At 32.3% G+C, this 23,482-nt stretch overlaps 1 protein-coding gene across 3 annotated transcripts in view; it reads right to left on the reverse strand.

Annotated features, from left to right (window-relative positions):
- The window catches only part of LOC124372502 (atrial natriuretic peptide receptor 1), an 884,633-nt gene that overhangs the window by 29,343 nt on the left and 831,808 nt on the right, over positions 1 to 23,482 (reverse strand). For all 3 annotated transcript variants that reach the window (XM_046830913.1, XM_046830916.1, XM_046830906.1), the window contains one exon: positions 18,914 to 19,076. In XM_046830913.1, the coding sequence (XP_046686869.1) occupies positions 18,914 to 19,076 (163 nt within the window). The remainder of the gene's footprint in view (positions 1 to 18,913; positions 19,077 to 23,482) is intronic.

The following is a 23,482-nucleotide window of genomic DNA, read 5'->3' on the forward strand; positions in this document are numbered from 1 at the left end:
TAAAAGTCCTACTTCAAATTCAAGGAAATGTGATATGCAAGCATGGTTACTTGAAAAAAATATTCCATATTCACACACTATGCTAAAGGTAGAACTTTATGAGATTATAAAAGCTAACAAACCAGCCTACAAAAGATATGTAATTGATGAGCTTTTAGGTGAAAAAGAACATGTAGTCCTTAGACTACCTCCTTATAATCCAGAACTAAATGCCATCGAACTTATCTGGGCTGAAGTAAAAAATTGGGTTGGTGCTCACAATGTACGTTTTAAAATGGATGAAGTCATAAAATTGGTAAATGATAAGTTTGAGTCTATAACGGTTCATACATGGTAATGAAACACTTGCAACGGTTACTAATCTCATTTGCATTTAAGTATTAAAAATAATAAGTTTTTTTGCCGTTGTTCACCAAACGGAACTAAAATGTCTAGGTGTAAATGGAATTTCCAGTCTCGACTTCGCCTCGTTCATTACATACGATTGCAAACCGAAAATAACCACTATTCCTCTTAGTAATGAAAACTAATATTTTAGGTTTGTCAGTTCAATATTCTCATTTTGAATTAAATAACACTATTAAACTAATGCCAATTTTGATAATATAAAACAACATATTTCCAGTATATGAAACTAAAAAAATTAAATGTAACTTAACACAATCTGGTTATTTCTATGACAAATAAAATTAGAATGAAAGTACACTGGTGTATAGCACTGCAAATCACGACGTGCTTTACCTTCCACACACAAACAATAGAGTCGGTGACAAAGGGCGGGATAAATTGCACTAACACCAGAATAAATTTCGCCACCGGCCCGTGCAATGTGTTTGATTCTAATACTTTAACAATTCATCGCAGAATATACTGTATCTGTGTACCCCACTTTCTCTAATGATTACTGGCTCAACAGCACTAACAATTTCCACCGGCCCGTACAATGTTTTTAATTCTAACATTTCTATTATTCATTGTAGAATATACTGTCTATTTTGAATATTTTGTGATAATTACTAGCTCAACAGTACTAACATTGATAATTCTATCAGTATTAAACTGTAGCATATTGAAATTCAGAGTAGACCATTCTTCCTATACATAGGTGTACATTATGTTGGAACCACTTTTGCGCGGCGGAAACTGGTTCAAGTAGAGTTCAAAACTGAATTCTTCTGAATGTAATACGTAATGCGAAGCTGAGTATTATTTTTAAAACACAAGTTAATAATAATTTCATATTATAATAACGCCAAAACCTTCAGAAGAGGACAAACAACACGTCTCTAAATTTAATTTAATAACTTGTATCATCTGAAATAAATTTAAAGTGTGCACATGTAAATTTAATATTTTGATGCAAGCATAATTGATGGTTTTAGTGTGAAAAAAGTGAAACAATAAAAGGGTTTTTAATTAAGGCCATTTATACTTTGAGGTCACGAAGCAGACGCTCTGTCCTTCAGACATTCATGCCACTTTGAATCTGTTAGTGCAGTATTCAGTTGTGTTGTCACTCACGAGGTAATGTGTTGTAGAATTACAACACGTTATTTAGCTCTGTGTCTGAAGTGAACTATAGTTTACATTTCCCGACCTTACTACAGACTTTTGTCGTCTCAGTAAAGGCCTAGAAACGAATTGGTCTACACTTGCCAAGTTAAGAATACAGTAACATATTTTAGCCATGAAATTATTTACATACGGTTGATTACAAATAATTGTTTTATTTCAGATTTTTCCCTATTCTTAGTAATCTTTTTACCTATACATCGAAAGTTTTGTGTACTTTTTTAATTCCCGTATCTATAGCTGGAAAAAGGCTACCAAAAGTTGAATGTCTCGATTAGTTCTATTATTACTAAAAAAAGATTTTCTGATAAATCTAATTAATTAATTTCTAAAGGCTATGACCCATTTTAAAATTGTATTAAATTCTTTGATTGTATTTCACGAATAAACATGCTATAGAATTATATTTCATACTTTGTTTTTGTATTCTTTTTCTAGTGTTGTCAAATCTTGCACACGAGTTACATTTACAAGTTACCCTAATGACATTTTTATCATCGTATGTTAAGACAATAGGACCTTGTGTATTTCCTATATTGACTTCATTGTGTTCATTAACGTGTCTGTATTATTTATATTTCTCATATTTAACCTCATGCCTTAGGACTTACCATACAGCATACATACGCCACGTCTTGTTACAACATAACGATAACTAATGTCCGTAATATTGTTACACTCTCAAATTATTATTATATTATACGTTGTTACTCGTATTTATGTATATTAACAATGATACTGGCAAAAAATTTCGTAAAATTTAATTTAGTTGTTCTAACAAAAAAATGGGGGACACAAAAGACAAAAAATTACATTTTGGTTAAAACGTAGTTTTTAAAACCAAATTTAAGTTTTGTACATCATAATTCAGTCTCAATAATGTAAACATATTTGTAATGTACTTTTTATAACTAGAGGAAATTACAAGCACACTAAAAATGAAGTATCTAGTCCAAAAGGCTATCCAGACATATTTGGAAAAAAAGAGAAAGAAATAAGCATACAAACCAAACCTTTGACTGGACTAAATAAGAAACTGAGTCATTAATACATGCATAATGAAATATAAACCCTACATCTAACTAATTTATAAATATTTGTTGGTTGTTGAAATATATTAGTATTTAAATTATATATATATATATATATATATATCAATATGTATACTCTAAATGTAAAAATAAAAAACCAAATATTGGTAAACTCTTTATATGAATTTTCGTATACAGGGTGTTTGAAAAGTATGGGTACGGCTTAATATTTTAAAAACCATAGGAGATAACAGCTATAAACTTTGCACAGTGTCATATGGCTATGTAAACTATTTTTCCTTGCTATTACCATGACATGCCAACCATGGGGGGACGGCCCACAGAGGAAAACATGGAAATCTTAAATTGAAGCATGGGTCGAGTGATACCTCATTTGAAAGAGCTCACTTAGTAGAGTTGAATGCCGCAAACCGCATCTTAAAAGGTTTATCCAATCAGAAATGGCGGGTTGTTTTAGGTACACATTGTGAAGTACATTATGCGCTGCCATTTCTGACTGGATCGTCGCATTCCGATGCGGTTGGCGCCGTTTCACTCTACTAACCAATGTGTCTTCACTGACTTTTTTTAATTAGCAAATTATGTCATAAATTTATAACACAATAAATAAAACTAAAAAACATCGGTATTTATTGTGTTTTTTAGTTTTATTTATTGTGTTATAAATTTATGACACAATTTGCTAATTAAAAAAAGTCAGTGAAAACACATTGGTTAGTAGAGTGAAACGGCGCCAACCGCATCGGAATACGACGATCCAGTCAGAAATGGCAGCGCATAATGTACTTCACAATGTGTACCTAAAACAACCCGCCATTTCTGATTGGATAAACCTTTTAAGATGCGGTTTGCGGCATTCAACTCTACTAAGTGAGCTCTTTCAAATGAGGTATCACTCGACCCATGCTTCAATTTAAGATTTCCATGTTTTCCTCTGTGGGCCGTCCCCCCATGGTTGGCATGTCATGGTAATAGCAAGGAAAAATAGTTTACATAGCCATATGACACTGTGCAAAGTTTATAGCTGTTATCTCCTATGGTTTTTAAAATATTAAGCCGTACCCATACTTTTCAAACACCCTGTATAATAATATAACAAATAGTGTATAAATATTTACAAAGTTAAATAATTTAACTAACTAAATAGAAACAAGTTTTATATATATATATATATATATATATATATATATATATATATATATATATATATATATATATATATATATATATATGTATATGAGACATGGTTTAAATAAAAATCTCTTTCAAGAGAAAACATTAAAATAGTAAAAAAACATATTTTCTTGTTTTATGTAATTTATTCTACATTATTTCTAATTATTTTTTATCATTTACACCAGAATAAAATTATTTATAAAATTAAATATTCATTATTACATATATATATATTTTGTTGCGTCAAACATGTATAAAAAATTAGTTGAAGTTTTAGAGTTTAATATCCGTTTGCAAACTTAAAATTTTACAACGGCCATGTAACAAAATTAAAACTAAACTAGATGAATAGTTAGTTAATGCATATAGTTTCCGAAACCAATACTCATATTTATTTAACGTTTTCAACATGTTTAACATAACGAGATACACGCAAATTTAGATACCAACCGAACAATGTTGAATTTTAGTTATGAATGAAATGTACATTTAAATTATGCCAGTTAGTGAGATTGGAAATGTAAGACATAACTAATAATTGGAGAAAACGTTAAAGATACTTTATTCATCAAGAACAAATAAATTTAAAAAGAAAGATAATTTAAGATTTAATATTCTTGGTTAGAATATTGAGAAGAATTTCCTGTGTTCCGTTTATATTCAAGGAAATTCCCCTTTTCTCCACAAAGTCCCAAAGGATACTTTGCATTTCTGATGGTGTCACAGAAAGAAGACAGTGATGTTTGTAAAGGACATTTTAACGTGTTCTGCAAGTAAAATACATCTGAGAATATACATTTTTAAGGGCGAAAGTTTTAGTACGTGTTTTAGATTAAAGTTAAAAAAATACTGCCTATAAGATCCTTGTATCTCATTTTAAATCCACTCCCTTCAAATTGTGGTAAGACAATATTTTCATGTTTACCAAATTGTATTTTCACTGTCCACTCGCTCGATTTTCTTACCCTTCATCATTGCAAACTCTGTTTTGTATTTAATGAACGATATAATGTTTTTTCTAACTAAACGCCTTAAAAAATTGCACGTAAGAATGGAGTTCAAGATATAAATGCCAAATCTTTATTTTTAACCAAATTACACTAATCTAAAGTTAACACTAATTAGTAAAAATTCCTTTTGAAATAAATATAACAATGATAATAGTTAAGATAATTACAGAGGAAAAGTGTAATTATTATGTAATTGATTAGAGAACTCAAGCTTAGTTTTGTTGTTAAAAAAATTAAGCGTAAGCCAAGATTATTTGTAACGACATGTACAATGGAAATCTCATCTGGAACCAAAATACTGAATAGAAGTATCTGTGGCAGACACATCAACTCATACTGAGCAAGATCACTTCCACAGGAGTGCGGTAACCAGGTAATTCATCCATCAATTATTTACCTCACATGTGACAGCTGGGCGAATAGAAACGAGTGTGTATAGTGTGTACTCGTTTTATATAGGTTTTCGTTTCTGTTTACTTTTTATTCTTCATAATTTTCCATCGAATAGTAAGATATATGTATAAAAATATTACAGCTAGTATTGTTTTAATGATTCTGTACATTTCGCCATTTCTTTGGTATCATTTAATATTAATATAAACTAAACATAAAATTGTTAACTGTTATTTTCTAATACCCTGGAATACGGGTTGGAAGATCTAGTCGGGTTAACTATCCACCAAGATCCCCTGATTTGACATATATGGATTTCTATATATGGATATATGGTGGCTGCAAGACGTAGTATACACTTTACGACTGAAACATCCGAAGATATGATCAGCGAATCCAAAATGCTATACAATTTAATCAATTGTGAAGAAGTATTGTGAGGTGTAAATGATTTACATAGAACACGAGTTCCAATTTTGGAGCACCTGTAAACTAATAAAATCAATAACGTTTGATTATGACTTGTTAGGAGGAGATTGATAGCTATTAAACTGAACAATCGTTTTTGAAAATATTGTATTTAATTCAATAAAAAAATTTAAAAATTTTGTGAACTGACATAAGTGATTATGTTGTTTTAAGTTTTCATTTTGAATAGTATGAAATAGACATAGAGTTATTATAAAAGAGTTGTATTTTAAACAGACCTTTTACTTTCCCAATCAATTATTTTTGTAAACTTACAATTATGGAAATAAGAAATGTAATAAAAGGTGCTCCTACAGTAGAAGAAATCAATTCTATAATAAACTTTAAAAAATTAGGTCCTACTCAACATGTAGTTAGTCTGAGATAGTAAATAATTGTAAATGCCTAAAATTCTATCGTATATCACTGTATATACCATTCAAGATAGTTAATTTTTATTAGCACCAATATGTTAAAAGTAAATAGACTTTAAATGGAGCACAAATTAGGGTGGAGTGGAAAGGAAAATCTAGTTAGTGTGGTAACTATATATAACGCAAGTTATCTGCCTTATGCAGTATTATAATCTTATAATACTCTATAATACAACTGTTACAAGCTGCTTATTGCCTTTAATAGATAGAATTACTAGATCATTTTTTCACTTTATCATTTAAACGATTAAAGATAGTTCATTTTTTATTAGCACCAATATGTTAAAAGTAAATAGACTTTAAATGGAGGTAAAATGAGGGTGAAGTGGAAAGGAAAAGGTAGTTAGTGTGGTATCTATATATAACGCAAGCGATCTGTCTTATGCAGTATTATACTCTTATAATACTATGCATACAACTGTTATCAGCTGCTTATTGCCTTAAAGAGATAAAATTACTGGTTAATTTTTGTCACTTTGACATTTAAACACTTGCTTCATAACTTGTTTGGATGCATTACATCTTGAGGTTGAGTGGGAGAGAGGGATAAACAGACAAAATTAATGACATATTTCATTTCATAATGTTTTACAGGTGATCACTAAATCAATTGTTTGTTATTGTTTGCAACAATTAGCTGATTACTGATTAGAAGTTACTAAAGCATTAACAGCTCGATTCGAGTACTTCATCTGCGAGGTGTAACTCAGTACTTTCTTATTCCGTTATAATGTCGTAACAAAATAAACTTGGTATTAAAACGTCCATCTTTAAGTATCGCTTATTTTACTATAGTTTTTATATATATATATATATATATATATATATATATATATATATATATGGAAAATATATATATATGAATTTTCCACGTTACAGTTATTATAGTTTTAAAATTTTATATAGCAGCTAGTTTAAACCTGAAATGATTTTTTCTAAAAGCATGTCTTAATTAGACCGAAAGTTTTGTAACGTTTACATTTACATTTCAGTTATTTAAAATAAATTTTGTTTTCCTGAAAAATATAAACAGACAGACAGACGACAAACTAAGGAAGCTCGGGCTATACATGTGACACATGTTATTTATATTTACTTGATGGTGAACTATATTTTGGTATTAATTAAGGGAGACCATATGTATAATATATATGTAGTTTTATATACAGGTATCCCAGCACTTTCTACCAATCTTATCAGTATGGACCATCATTCATGGACCAAAGGAAAAGTAAATATCATCCTAAATCTCTTTTAAAAAGACATTTACTTAAACAGCCACCATTTTGTTTTTTCACTTCAAAATATTACATTAGAGAACGTTTTGCTTTAATAAGTTGAAATTTGTTATAAAACGCTATGACTAGCTTTATGACCTAAAGACTTATTTACAGAAAAACATGTTTTTACAAGCTTTATTTTCAATATGGCAGTTTTTAGAATTGTAAATTACCTTAATACACGAAAAAAACTTTTACCATATTATCTAGAACAGAGGTCGGTCTGCAACTTTTTCGTTTGAGGCCAAAGTGAAAGATGTTTGAGGCAGGCGGAGACGAAAACTTTACTTCGGCGCTCAATCATATCTGGATATAAGCTGAGTGAATGAAAGGTTTCCTGGTTTTGAAGACAACTTATGAAAGGTCCATTTAAAGCTAGTTCTTACTGATTCACTATCTAAATAAGGTTTGCCAGCCTTGACTAATGTGCAGCATATTTTGAAGTCTACTCAACAAGCTGCTGCCTCCATTTCTTAGGTCAGGGTTTACCATATACATTGAAAATATTTAATTTTTTTATATGTTGAGATTCATAACGTCTGCAATTATTATACTTTACAAATACACAAATATTTTCTTTACAAATAAATCACACAATATGGGTTTTTAACACGTAAGTAGTCAACACTCCACTTATAACTAAACAAACAGCAGTAAAGTTACGTTAGGCTATTGGCCTTTGTTTATCGCCTATAACTTATTCGTGCAACATACCGAGCCACGTAGTGGGATAGGTTATTTATGGTTGGTGGAGGGGGGGGGGCAAGTTGCACACTGTCAACCTCCCCTCTTCAGTTTTCATGCTGTCTGGTTTGGTCTGTACAAGAAATACAGTGTGCGCGCGTCGCGATGTTTTGGTGAATTCGTCATATAACGCTACCGCTCTAACTTTAACTGATTATTAACAGTGTACTATCAGAAACACTTATAGAAATTATGAAATATTTACAACAATTGTAGTTATTTAATTAGCTATTATTTAAGTTAGATTCATTACCGTGAATTCATTATTCATAGTAATATGAAATCCATCGTCGCTTCACTATTGACAGAAATTAATTATATTTTATTGGTCGCGGGGCGATGGAGACCACCAAACTAGACTATTTAATTATAAAATCTAACGATACCAAGTTTGGGATAATAATTGGTTTATAAATAAGGGAAATAATACATTTATAAAAAGAGAAGCATAAACAACATCAACTATCATTATGTATAACAGCACTGCTTATGATCCACATATTATGTTGTAATTCTTGGTGCACTTATAAGGTGTTTAAAAATCGATTTGTTAGATTTTATATGTCTTAATAATTTTTAAAACTGTAGGTTTCAGGTTTCTTTTGATTAAAATATAATAGAATATAAAAAAGTATTATTTACATATCATAACTATTTTGTATGGGATATTGAATTAAAAAAAAAACAGTTTTATTGCATGTCTTGAACTGTGTTATTAGAGTTGGCTAAACATTTCCAAATTCATTACAGATCGCGTTAACCACCCATATTTCTACAGATTTCTCTTTGATCTAGGAATAATAACTCAAAAGGTTGGTACAGAGTTCTGGAACACCCTGTGCAGAGCATATCTATGCTATATAACGCGGCTTGTGGAATCGATATATGTCATATTATCACCCCGACAAGTTTTTATGTAGATATATAAAACATGTTTGTGAATGCGTATAAAATTCACTAAACCTTATTGTTACAAAATAATGTTTGTGTGTCTCAATTGGGGTCCGAGATAAGTAAATCATACTAGAATGCTTCGAACTGGCGAAAGAAATACTAACTCAAGTTCAAACTTGTTGCAAAAGTTTATGTACTATACCTTTAGAACCAGATGTACTAAAATTACCTTGAGTTTAAAAAAATTTCTTTTATCTCAGTTAAATTTGTTTATCACGGTGAGTACTCCATCTAGATCTAGTTACCGTGGTTTCTATACTGGCTTGGCCTTCAAAAGACGAATGTTTTGAAAGTGTCTTCGAGCACTCCCAAATCCTTTGAAGGTAATCTAAAAGCAATCCCAAGCACGTCTAGACAACAAGTAACTTTTTGGATTAGGGGAATTCGTGCTCAGTACATACAATTATCACTGGGTTAAAGCGTGCTTTGTTAGAAAGAAACAAAACATCAGGTGTGTGATAATTTACAGTACATTTATTTAAAATGATTTAGACTTACTTTTTATAATATTTATTATTTATTTTAAATTGTAAAATGATTATTACTTGATTTTTTATACCAAAATGTTATGAATTCTAGTTATGTGATTCTACTTATCAAAAATTAATCAACACCATTTAAAAATTCAAACCGTTATTGAATTCAACAGCTAATTAATTGACCTAGATTTGAAATGTGCATTGGCCATGACATTTATACGCTATCAAATAACTATTGAACTTTGCCTAAATTAATGTATCACGCGATTTTAAACACTGCCAGAATTAATAACAATTTAATAAACATATATGAACAAAAAAATATTAAAAAGTTATAGCCAGTTTACATTAACTTGCTCTACAGCATAATTTAGATTTTTAAGGAAATAAACGGAATCTTCACTGAATTTCTTTGTGTAAATTGTTTGTAAATTTGTTGCCTTTTAATGTTACAATAAATATAATTATTTCTTGAACAAAGAGGAACTCATGTGCCAAGCTCCAAGTCTCTAGGACCTTTCTGTTACGAGTTTTATATGGAGAGACAGACAGAAAAAAACCTATTTAAAAAAGCGTCTTCTAACTAATAATCTTTTTACTTAGTTAGAACTGCACCCTACATGTTCTTCATGTCTTGACAGAAATTGTTATGTAAATACAGATGCTCATGTTATTCGTCTACCCGGAGTTATACCCATGGAGATCTACGCCCCTAGCTAGAATACACACTTGAATTCACAATTAGCGCCACTTCCAGAATAAAGAGCTTGAGCAAAGTCAGTACTTCTTGAGTCATCTTGACGCGTCTCTCTGAAATAATTGGGACTGACTTCCTTTGGTGCCTAAAGGCTCTTTCCAGTGTCTACGTTTCGCAGCTACCTCACTATTCATTCAAGGGTACGTAACGATATGAACAATGAAACATAACTAATTAGTTTTTATTCAGAAATGGTAACTGAAAATTGAACAATAATAAATATATGCAAAAAAGTACAATTGAATGTAATTTTTTAACTTTATATTTGATAATGCAACTATTATGTTCCTGTAAAAATCATTGAAACCATAAAAATAGTACACAATAGTTTAAAAAACTTTATTACACATAGTAAAACTTTGTTTTTATTGCAGACTATGTTCTTTGCATCGCGGCGGAGATGAAGGAGGGGTGAAGCACAGGATAAGAAGGATCTCAGCTTTTACGACTGAAATACCAGTCTGCAGATGCGTCCCGACATTCATTTCAACAATATTTCAAGAATTGTATTCTCGAGGCGTTTCTTGGAACATTTCAATGTTTAATTTGATTCGTAATACGTATAACATTGTGTTGTGAAATGTATAAATATTTAAAGCAGATTAGTTTTAAATTTCATACTGGCTTATTGTATAGAAAAATGAAAACGTTACTGTAATCATGAATTAAATTTCATTATTAGGTATTCCCAGATGTTTGTATAAATATTTTTATATTTCTACAATACAAGCGTAGCTTTCAATCAATTAATAGTACCATGTTAGAAACCATTTTCTACCGAAATAAAAATATGAAATACGATAGACCAGAGCACACAATTTCTGAAGATATATTTTTCATAACACGCTTTAACCACATTTTAACAGAAAATTTTCAAGTAAGCAGTGCAGATTATTAGATAGTCTCACAGGGCCCTGTACCAGTCAGTTAATTATAACCCCTTCCTTTCGTTTTGTTAAATCTATTTCTTTGCGGACTACCTAATTAATGCAAGCTGTACTTGGATGAAAGTAGGTCAAACTACTAGCTGAGTTGTGATCAGAAAATTGTATGTCTATCCACTTGAACATTATTTTGAGATATGTTTGACCTGGTTGATAAATTTGTTGTATAATTTTATCTCTAACATAAAATCAGGGAAATAATTTTCATTAGACAAAGATATTTTACAAGAGAAATAAAATAAACACTCAATGGCATTTAAACAAACATGAAATTTATTAGAAGTGCATGTTTACTAAAGTTTGACACTTCACTGTATTATTGAAACTAAGATTATACAATACTAGGACTTCGCCTGCTTAAATTCCTGCTGATTAATAGGGCGACATAGACATATCATTTATAAGTGGTATACATAACTCCCTACATATAAAGTAATAGTGATAGATAAATATTTCAATCCCCTGAGCCATAGTTAGTCCCTGAATAAGGAGCGTGACACAAATTTCATAAATAGCGTACAAAAATAATATATCGTATTTATCTCAATTCAATGAATTTTAATTGAAGGGCTTAAAACGGTACTTCAACTATGTTAAATTAATAAGGAGGAGTTCTTCTTAGAACAAATAATAAATGTAACATGTCATTTTTTCAGTCCCAGTCCCTGTTCACGATATCATCCTACTTCCTTAGGATGTCAACATGTCAATATATCCAAGTTATATCATTGCATGTTATACTACGGAGTTCTATGATATTTTAAGTACATATAAGTTCTATGAGCTATGAAACGGAAGTAGGCGTATATATTAGGTACATGTTTTTTAAGTTAAATTTAATTCAAGAAAACAATAGTGTATTATTAACCGACTCAGTCTAAATACAGTCTTTCAATTTCATCAAGCGTAAATATACGTGAACACACAATTTACTACCTTTTTGTTACATGTATATATAAGAGAAAGTTTCACATCTGAAAATACCTATTTATAAAGTACAAGGGAGAATTTTGTATACTTAATTAAACTAATGGAAAGAAATAAGAAAATACTCAATAATTTAAGAAATAATACATTGATTTGCAGTACAAACAAAATATAAAATAATAGGAAGCAGTAAAATAAACGTGAGCTTCTAATATACAAACTATTCAGTTTCATGATTAAGTAAAACAGTATAGTTTCCATTTTCATCCCGATAAACAATATAAAGAGGGAGGGCTATGTAAAACTTTACATTAAGGTTACATGTAAATTCGATACCTAACAGAAAAGTCAGTAAACATGTTTATATTTCAGGAGTCCAAAACAAATTTTCTATCTGCTATCATGTAATATATTTTGTAAGCTTAACGGAGAAATAAAACTAAAAAGAGGAATAGAGATTGATCTTATATGCGGATAGTTTAAGTTACTTAGATTTAAAAATTAGCTGATTTTCAATTTAAACATTTCTTTAATTTCCACTTAGTTTCACAATTTGGTTCAAAATAATTTTTTTTTAGTTTAAAGCAGTTTTCGAAATGACTATGGTTATCTCAATTAGTATGTGAAATTATATATATATATATATATATATATATATATATATATATATATATATATATATATATATATATATACGTTGAACTAAGACGCTTACGTTAAAGCGCATCTAAATCCATTTTTGTATTCCCATAACCAAGGAATCTTTTTGCAAGATATGAATAAACCGGATACAGTACAGTATTATATGCTCTTGCTTCCCAGTACCTGTTCACGATATCATCCTATTTCCTTAGTAATGCTTAGGCATTATATCAACATTTGTGTAACTAATCTCTATCGAATAAAAACGGATGCGATGTCCCCTCGATGATTGTCTACTATACAAATTTCCATTCATTGTCTGGTTTATTACGTTTCGGTTTTATCTGTTATGCCCACGGGTTCAATGCCCTCGGTTGTGTCCTAAAATTGTAGTCACGGAGTGAATTGGTTCGTTGAATCATGTTAGGTCTCTTCGTTTTTGTTCCTTGAGCTATTGTAAATATGCCGTTCCACAATGTAGATGTAGATGTAGATGAGACCTATTCTATCATTGGAAAAATGTGTACTACCTTACACCTACATATTCTCAATTTAGTTCTCAAGTAATATCCAGAATAAACTAATCGATTTGAATTTGTCACTCTTAAAACACACCAAATACATTGGCAGATATTAATATATTTTTATTTATTTAAGTATTTTATGCTGTTTCACTTACAGAGTGAGCAACGACACCAGGAGAACTACTTTGTTTTGACCTGTCAGAAACGCACATCCAGATGATAAATTAGCTCCGGACCTAGTTTGTAATTTGACGTTTTCTTATATGAATTCAGCAACATTTTCAAACACATTAATCCATAATTATACATATGAAATCTTATAAAATGTCCATTATTAATCCTGGAATGACAAGTTGTTTATCAAAAGTATATATATATATATATATATATATATATATATATATATATATATATATATATATATATATATATTATTTTTTCTTTATGTGTAAGTTATTAGTTATTTGATCTATAATATATTTGCATGTTGTTTAATATTTTCAAATAGCAACTAAACAAATTAAGTAATGCTGAAGGATTGTAAGTGTTTCTTCCCGAAACAAGGGCAATTATATTATTTAGAGATAAATGTATAAAACACCAGTTTAGTATTCTCTTAAACCCCTTCCTTTTGTTTGAAAATGTTTGCTCGGATGCAGAACAAAAGAAATTATATCGTCCTAACACCACAATGAAGTAAGCGACAACTGGTACATTCTGAGTTGTCTTCCAGGATGCAATCTCCCTACACAATGAGGTCGCGCCATTACTAGATTTTCCGCCTCTAAAGTGCTGCTCCGTATACCGACACAGTAATTACATCCACAACAATGAAGTAAGCGACAACTGGGACATTCTGAGTTGTCTTCCAGGATGCAATCTCCCTACACAATGAGGTCGCGCCATTACTAGATTTTCCGCCTCTAAAGTGCTGCTCCGTATACCGACACAGTAATTACATCCACAACAATGAAGTAAGCGACAACTGGGACATTCTGAGTTGTCTTCCAGGATGCAATCTCCCTACACAATGAGGTCGCGCCATTACTAGATTTTCCGCCTCTAAAGTGCTGCTCCGTATACCGACACAGTAATTACATCCACAACAATGAAGTAAGCGACAACTGGTACATTCTGAGTTGTCTTCCAGGATGCAATCTCCCTACACAATGAGGTCGCGCCATTACTAGATTTTCCGCCTCTAAAGTGCTGCTCCGTATACCGACACAGTAATTACATCCACAACAATGAAGTAAGCGACAACTGGTACATTCTGAGTTGTCTTCCAGGATGCAATCTCCCTACACAATGAGGTCGCGCCATTACTAGATTTTCCGCCTCTAAAGTGCTGCTCCGTATACCGACACAGTAATTACATCCACAACAATGAAGTAAGCGACAACTGGTACATTCTGAGTTGTCTTCCAGGATGCAATCTCCCTACACAATGAGGTCGCGCCATTACTAGATTTTCCGCCTCTAAAGTGCTGCTCCGTATACCGACACAGTAATTACATCCACAACAATGAAGTAAGCGACAACTGGTACATTCTGAGTTGTCTTCCAGGATGCAATCTCCCTACACAATGAGGTCGCGCCATTACTAGATTTTCCGCCTCTAAAGTGCTGCTCCGTATACCGACACAGTAATTACATCCACAACAATGAAGTAAGCGACAACTGGTACATTCTGAGTTGTCTTCCAGGATGCAATCTCCCTACACAATGAGGTCGCGCCATTACTAGATTTTCCGCCTCTAAAGTGCTGCTCCGTATACCGACACAGTAATTACATCCACAACAATGAAGTAAGCGACAACTGGTACATTCTGAGTTGTCTTCCAGGATGCAATCTCCCTACACAATGAGGTCGCGCCATTACTAGATTTTCCGCCTCTAAAGTGCTGCTCCGTATACCGACACAGTAATTACATCCACAACAATGAAGTAAGCGACAACTGGTACATTCTGAGTTGTCTTCCAGGATGCAATCTCCCTACACAATGAGGTCGCGCCATTACTAGATTTTCCGCCTCTAAAGTGCTGCTCCGTATACCGACACAGTAATTACATCCACAACAATGAAGTAAGCGACAACTGGTACATTCTGAGTTGTCTTCCAGGATGCAATCTCCCTACACAATGAGGTCGCGCCATTACTAGATTTTCCGCCTCTAAAGTGCTGCTCCGTATACCGACACAGTAATTACATCCACAACAATGAAGTAAGCGACAACTGGTACATTCTGAGTTGTCTTCCAGGATGCAATCTCCCTACACAATGAGGTCGCGCCATTACTAGATTTTCCGCCTCTAAAGTGCTGCTCCGTATACCGACACAGTAATTACATCCACAACAATGAAGTAAGCGACAACTGGTACATTCTGAGTTGTCTTCCAGGATGCAATCTCCCTACACAATGAGGTCGCGCCATTACTAGATTTTCCGCCTCTAAAGTGCTGCTCCGTATACCGACACAGTAATTACATCCACAACAATGAAGTAAGCGACAACTGGTACATTCTGAGTTGTCTTCCAGGATGCAATCTCCCTACACAATGAGGTCGCGCCATTACTAGATTTTCCGCCTCTAAAGTGCTGCTCCGTATACCGACACAGTAATTACATCCACAACAACGTTATGATAGTAAAGGGAGATCTAAGCAGAATGAGTAGTGATGTTATTCACTTGTCTCTGTGTGTTTCAAATCATGTTCAAAAGAGAAATACATTTCTATGACCTTGTGGTTTTCACAGAAACAACACAAATAACAAATCAAATTTAATATTTGATTTACGCGATGTTGAAATGATTTACGTTAGTAATTCATTTAACATATAAGACAGTTATTACAGCATACTCACCTATGGAAACAAAACATGGAGTTTTGACAAAATGGGTAGAGAGGAACTAGAAATAGCTAACATGTGAGAGTGACCAAAACATGTGGAAGGGAACAAGAGCAATAAAAACCGTTAACTGTAGTTACACCAGGTTAATTAATTAATTTATTAATTATTTGAGAAATGTATTTTCTAACATGGCTCTGCTATATATAAGAAGTGACAGTAAATTAATTTGAATTTGAATTGTATGATGAATCATTACTCATACTACTGTCGACGGACTGTATTTAAGTAACACATGGTTACCTGTTACCTTGTTTCAAACAAATGCACTGTATGATGTATTTTGTTACTTATCTAAAATCAAGGCCTATTGTAGACACTCTGTTTAGAGACCAATAATATTTCACATTTGAAGTTTTGCAATGCAATCACAGCCCCAGCTGAGAGGCGGTAAGTTATATCAGGTGAGATGAACGGAAATCTGTTAAGTGGACTTGTACAGTGAAGTGTCTGCGGAAATGAATGTAATCTCTTTGTAGGCGGGCGAGCGCGGTAGGGCGGAGTAGAGAAGTTGAAAAATAAATGTACCAGCGGGAATGTTTAGATTGCCTCTGTGATGAATATCTGAATTTTTCATCACCAGGCACACATCATCCAGCTTTATCAACGAGGGGTGCTGATCCTGCCTAACTGTTATAGCGCAGTAGCCCCCAAATCTACGGTTCTGGCTTATAGTGTGTTTTCTGACCACATATTGTCGATTATTAAATATTATATATAACGAAAATATTTTACTATAATAGTAGGGATATTTTTAAATTTATTAAATCAAATGATAGGTTTTAAAATAATTGCTCCATGAATGTATCTAGTTTCTTTAAATACAAATATCTGATTCATTCGATGGCTAATTTTGCTTATTCACTTTGCTTAATGCAAAATCCGGATTTATGGACATTATACGGATCAGCTGATTCCTAATTTGCTCATTTTTTGTTAATTAGAAACTTCTTACTAGTTAATAAGCTATAGTAAAATGGATAAACTTGAAAGATTATGTAATGTATTTCGTTTAGTACACATCATACAACTCCTCATCTCATAATCACCCCTATCGTGTAATCAAATTAATTGCATACATTTATATGGTAATAACATATATTTATGTTCATGCAAATCATAATACTTCAATGTCTAAAAAATAACGCTCAAAAGACTATAAAAATTTATCCTGTTATTTTACATCCTAACCTGTAAAAGCCCGTTAAATCCACGTCTTTAGAACATATAGCTTGCGTAATAAATTTTATACTCTTCGCTTTGTTACACTGATATTTGATTTTAATTACCAAATTATTTGTTTCGGGATTACGGAAATCTCTCTAATAAAATAATTACTCAATATTTTACTTTGATAACACTAAATGACAGTATTAAAAACGCGTTTCAAACTATTTTGATTGTTGGTCTCCGAGTGTGATAAGACTTCAAAGATTTCTAGCCCGTTTCATATCTGAAACTAACGAACGCTTATGTAATTAGTAAAAGAGCCAATGTATTTAGAGATCACACTAGTCTTATTACGGAGATGTTAATGATTCGTAAAAATAAAATGCCCTGCCCATAAAAGAAATGGGTCCTTAAATGTCCTTTCTGCGGAGTGAAATGGAGGTCCTTCAATTTAAGGAGTGGAGTGATTTTCGTTAGAAATAATCGTCTCTCTTACGTCTTCTATATTGGTTCCTCTTTAAAAGTACGTTATTTTTGACAATTCCACAAATATAAGGAAATTTTGAGATATGTATGCTTGGTTATACTTTGTGTAATAATTATGCCGGAGTTCTGAAAAGAATTACGAGTATAAACACTTTATAAATGATTAAATAGACTTTCTATTTATATAATAATAAATTAAAACTTTAAATACCTTAAGGACTAAACAAACATAAAAGCTACAGAATTTGACTCAGAGATACCTAATCTTTTGAAAAAAGATCTATTTGTTCTCGGAATTCTTTGTTTGTCCTGAGGCGCCGCGAAAGTACACAAAATGTGAAATCCGTATAAGGATTCTTGTATATAGTTGTAGGAATAAGGTAAATACTTTATCTTTTTCTTCTATTTCAAAACAGTTTGAAATTAATGGATGGACAATATATTAAGGATGCACTGATATGTTTATGTAAGAACACAAATTGTGATCTTAAACCTTTACAAAATAAATAATTTAATGAAATAAAAGTTATTTTATATAATAAAGAGGCATGACTTTAGAGTGCAAGAACTCAATATATATCAGAACTCAAGAATAACTTAAAAATAAAAATGTTTCCCCTGAAGCAGTAACCACTGTGATCATTTTATCCATCATATCGTTTTATTTATACTTGTCAATATTCGTTGAAACTACGAATGAATTATTCATTTGATTTTAATTCAAGACGATGTTTTACAGCGAGTGATGTAATTTAGCAAACCGAATGACTGAATATTTATAGGGAACTGTTTAGTCAACCAAATATTCCGATACAAGTACTCTATACTGTCCACGAACAGCAGTTACGCTGAAATACTCAAACTTACCAGAAGATTCATATGGCATTCAGTAACCTCAAATTGAATATTACTTACAGTATGATCTGCAGTAACCGTTATTGAATCCTATGTTGGATATTTGCAAGAACACGGGTGGATATATCGACCTACTTGTTGAGCCTCCGTATAGTCGCCTTCAGAGAGGTGAAGTCTGGCCTGTCTGCGGGGTCCTCCGCCCAGCAACGCTTCATGAGACTCGTCACCTCTTCCTCGCACGACAACTCCGTGGTCGGCCGCAAGCACTTCTGTCCGTTCCTCACTCCCTCCACGATTTCTGTAACAATCGCAATGATTTAATGTCAAATAGAAATACAAAAATGATTGTGTTATAGTATATTGGGACTCGATGATGTGAGTATTCCACTATTATACGACTGCAACCTTCCAAGACAATCCGGTAGGTATTGCGAATAAATTAATTCATAATTAATAGATACATTTAATTTATTTATTATTTAACCCTTCGTATTCGGAGATGGAATTAAGTGCAGATATAAGAGTATACTTTAATTAATTATGAACCTAGGTCGTAAATTGTTGCTAGTATCTTTCCGTCCAATATAATTTCTGCTGGGCTGTGCTATGGTATGGAATTTGTAACAATATAGACTTTTTTAAATGTTCATTAATGATAGAGGTTAATGAGGGGATGTTCTACAGATACTCATAGTTTATTTGAGTTGTTGGTGGAGTCTTAATCGAGATTATTAAATGAAGAGTCAATCGGAAGTAACCAGTCTAATTAATTACATCATCACAAACTATACTGCAGTATAAGTAATACGATGAATCCGGTGGGCACCAGAAATTTGTCAAACACAAGTTTTAACCTAGATGATTGTAGTCATTGAGATGATTGTCGCCAAAGCACTTGAAGGTGATTTACTTAAGTAACAAACCACCCCCATTGGGACTGACGTGACTAGGTATGGCTAATGATATAATACTGAGCGCAGACTACTTGTAATGATAGCTCCTTGGTTTGTTCAATTAGTATTATAAAACAATAGGTGTTACCTAAGAAATGGTAAAATTGCTGAGTGTCTACAAAGCATATAATTCTAGTCTGTCTGTACGTTTGCAAATATCTCAAGAAATAATAATTGAACAGTAGTATGAAACTTCATTCCTACATAGAAAAGATCGCGTTCGATGATGACGCATATCCCTCCGTGGTATTTGGAAAATTATTTTTCACTGGTCTTGTGTCTAACCATAATGGAAACGAGAAAATAACAGAATAAGTACATTTGTATACAAACTGAATACAATTGTGTAGTATTTTAACGCATGATATTCAGCCTAACTATTCGCAAAAAATATTAAGAAAAATTTCATTTGCAGAATTTAAATTTTGAATGAAACTTAATTTCTAAAGAGAAAAGAATAAGATCGATGGTGGGTATTTCCATCCATGGGACTTGAAGAGTATCACTGAGGTTGTTAGCAGTCTTTAGTCTGTCTGTCTTTCCATCCTCAGGCAAATTTCTAGAAGAAATTCAACTACACTTTACTATAAGTTAAAAAAAACTTCATTTTTACATAAGTATAGTCGAGTTCAATGATAGTACATGTATTCCCTTGGAATTCCCTTAAATTATAGCATATTCCTACCTTGAAAAAGCAATGCCATGTACGATGCCAATACTAGCTGGATAGAGATTACTTGGTAGTTTCAATCAGTAGGATTGTCCTAAATCGTATTGTTAAGTCCTAATAATAAAACGGGAGAGGAATACTGTACCTAAATGTTTATTTGTATTTATTTTTTGGAGCCATAGAAAGTATGTAAAATATATCTTTGAACACTTTAAATATTAACTTGGAAATGTTTAACTGTATTACTGTTCTTGTAGGATTTTATTAAAATATACACAATGTAAAAAAATTATCTTCTCGTTCCAAGCATAGGTTTAGCAATGCCTACGGTTTAACAAAAAAGAAGCTGCAGCATTTTTGGATGGTTCATCATATCGGGATTAGCTAGTTGTTAATAATAATAATATTTATTTAGAGTCAGTGACAATATCTCAGATTCGGAATGTCCTTAATTCTTGATAATATAGATGAGTTCTTTACTACGCTCCTGTAGGAGAATGGTGGACTAGATGCAGATGAATGGACCGATTTAAACTCAAGGAGAGTAAGAACAGTCTTGCCTCAATATGATAATTAGAGACCACTATTCTATTTTTGGGTTAATATTCAGTTTATTCAGCTTATGACAGCTATTTGAACTTCGGTAGAAGTAGTTGGGGAGGAACAGATAAACATTAATCCTTCCAATTTTCATTCCGTCGATTCCTTGGAATATGTTAAGCAGTAGTGATTTATACAAATTGAATAACCTTAATAGTGAACTTTTAAAGAGTTTAAATTACGTTTAGTACTTACTAAAGATTTTATAGTTACATTTTTTACCAAGCTTCCATTCACTTATTTAATGAATGTGTAAAATAAAAATAAAACTCATTTATATGTAAAAACTACAGGAGTTAGGCTAAAGTGGGAAGCTACAATAGTTATGCTTTGATTTTAATTTTATTGGCCATAGCGATGACTTCATAATTTATGACAAATCAAATTAACCGAATTGAATTGTTTACAGATAAAATGCTCGAACAGTGACTTCGATTAATAACTATGATAAATTAAAACTAAAAGGGTATTTTCATAAAAATAAGCTACATTTATCATTATATGCACTACTTGAGACACAATTGTTGATATTAATTAGCGAAAATGTTTAGTACTGGAGGTAAAATTCCAGCCCAAGTTTCTTCCACTAAAGGAAATTTCCACAAGGCTCTCGGGCTGTAAATCCTTGGACTGAATAGGTGATTAAATGCAGGGCGTGGCAGCCAGCGTATAACCTGTCACCCCCACTCGTGTACTTCGCACTGGACCTTTCTCTGCCCCATGCTATACGTTACACCAGCATTTGTAACTGTCCTCATGGACACTGAAGGGAAACTTTGTCTCTGAGGAAACAGTCTGCTCTATTATACAGGCTCGGGCTGTAAATCCTTGGACTGAGTAGGTGATTAAATGCAGGGCGTGGCAGCTAGCGTATAACCTGTCACCCCCACTCGTGTACTTCGCACTGGACCTTTCTCTGCCCCATGCTATACGTTACACCAGCATTTGTAACTGTCCTCATGGACACTGTAGGGAAACTTTGTCTCTGAGGAAACAGTCTGCTCTATTATACAGGCTCGGGCTTTTTGCCGATTATGTAAGACGGTTTTAAATTTTTTAAGGGAACAAGTTTAAAATGAAAAATTGTACTTAATAAAGGTCAATAATTGGTAATTAAACCATTAGTCGTTTATAACCAAATATCAATAGATAAACATAAGACAAAGTTTTGTATTTTATGGAGATGAATTAGCAAAATTTTGGCAGTCAATAGCTTTTGGTAATAAGCTTAGGGATGATAAAAATATGATGTGATCTCATCCTATGATTTTTTCATTTGTCTGCACGATATTTTACAATTGAAATATTATGAGTAACTCACAGCACTTTCGCAGGGATACTGGGTATATTAAGGTCTACATCATATAATAACAATAATAAGAGAAACATGAACTCGGAGGACCCTGAAATAAATGGAAGCCATTCGTGGTAAGCTGAATATGATTATAAGAAAATTAAACGTTATCGAATACAACACTATCGTGTTTAGATACAACATTACAATAGGAAAATTTTAGATCACGCGGTGTTCAACTCTGATATTTTAGTTTGTTCAGTGAAATGAAGGTTCTTCTACTGGGTAAAAGTCAACTAGAATGAGCCATATTAGTGTCTAGGTGTGTTACCTATGAAAGACAGACTGCCAGTAGTTTGGTGGCACATTCAAGCAGGAGGTGTAAGTGTTGTCCGACAAAATCATAATTTATCACATATACTTTTTTTAAATAGATATTTAAACCAAACTGGTAATAAATAGCAAAATATAAATAGACTGCAATGAATTTTACATTAACATGAGGGCTTATATTGCTACAGGAATTCAATAGCTCTCCTATGATTCTTTTCATTTTTAAATTTTTGTTGCGTGAGATGAAGCGAAGATATGACGTCTTTCGGATTGCCTTCTAGATTTTTAGAAAAGAAAAACCTATTTATCACCATACAGTAATATCATAAAAAACAAATTGTTTTTCGGACTGCTCTCTTATTAAATTTTTGTTATTTAGTTCTTTCTAATTGAAAAGGCCACTTATACATTAAATTAGACAGATAAAATATGGTATGGAGTGATAGCTGATATCTAAGTTTCAAACATTCAACCCTTGCTTAAGGTTAAGGGCGCTGTCACGTTGAGGACTCTGTAATGAGCAGTGCTACTGACATTTCTGATTGCATCAAGAGTCCGTCCAGGAACGACCTCAATAAAACGCTCGTTAAGGAACCAATCATCCAGATAGGGAAAGGAATACTCAAATAATAGCTATCGCTTCATCCTTTATATCATCCACAGAAAGAACCTTAAACCAATGCTTGGAATATTTCTAGGTTTGAATCTCTTCATTTAATTACATGTATATTCTTAATTTGGATCGAAATATAAAACGATTGATGGTGCAAAAAGCTCTCAAAGTTTAAGAATAAGAGCTCTAGAAATTAAATCTACAGAAATACAAATAGAGACTCTTGAGCGTATAAGCAGAC

Source organism: Homalodisca vitripennis, chromosome 1, assembly GCF_021130785.1.
Source record: "Homalodisca vitripennis isolate AUS2020 chromosome 1, UT_GWSS_2.1, whole genome shotgun sequence".
Lineage (NCBI taxonomy): Eukaryota > Metazoa > Arthropoda > Insecta > Hemiptera > Cicadellidae > Homalodisca > Homalodisca vitripennis.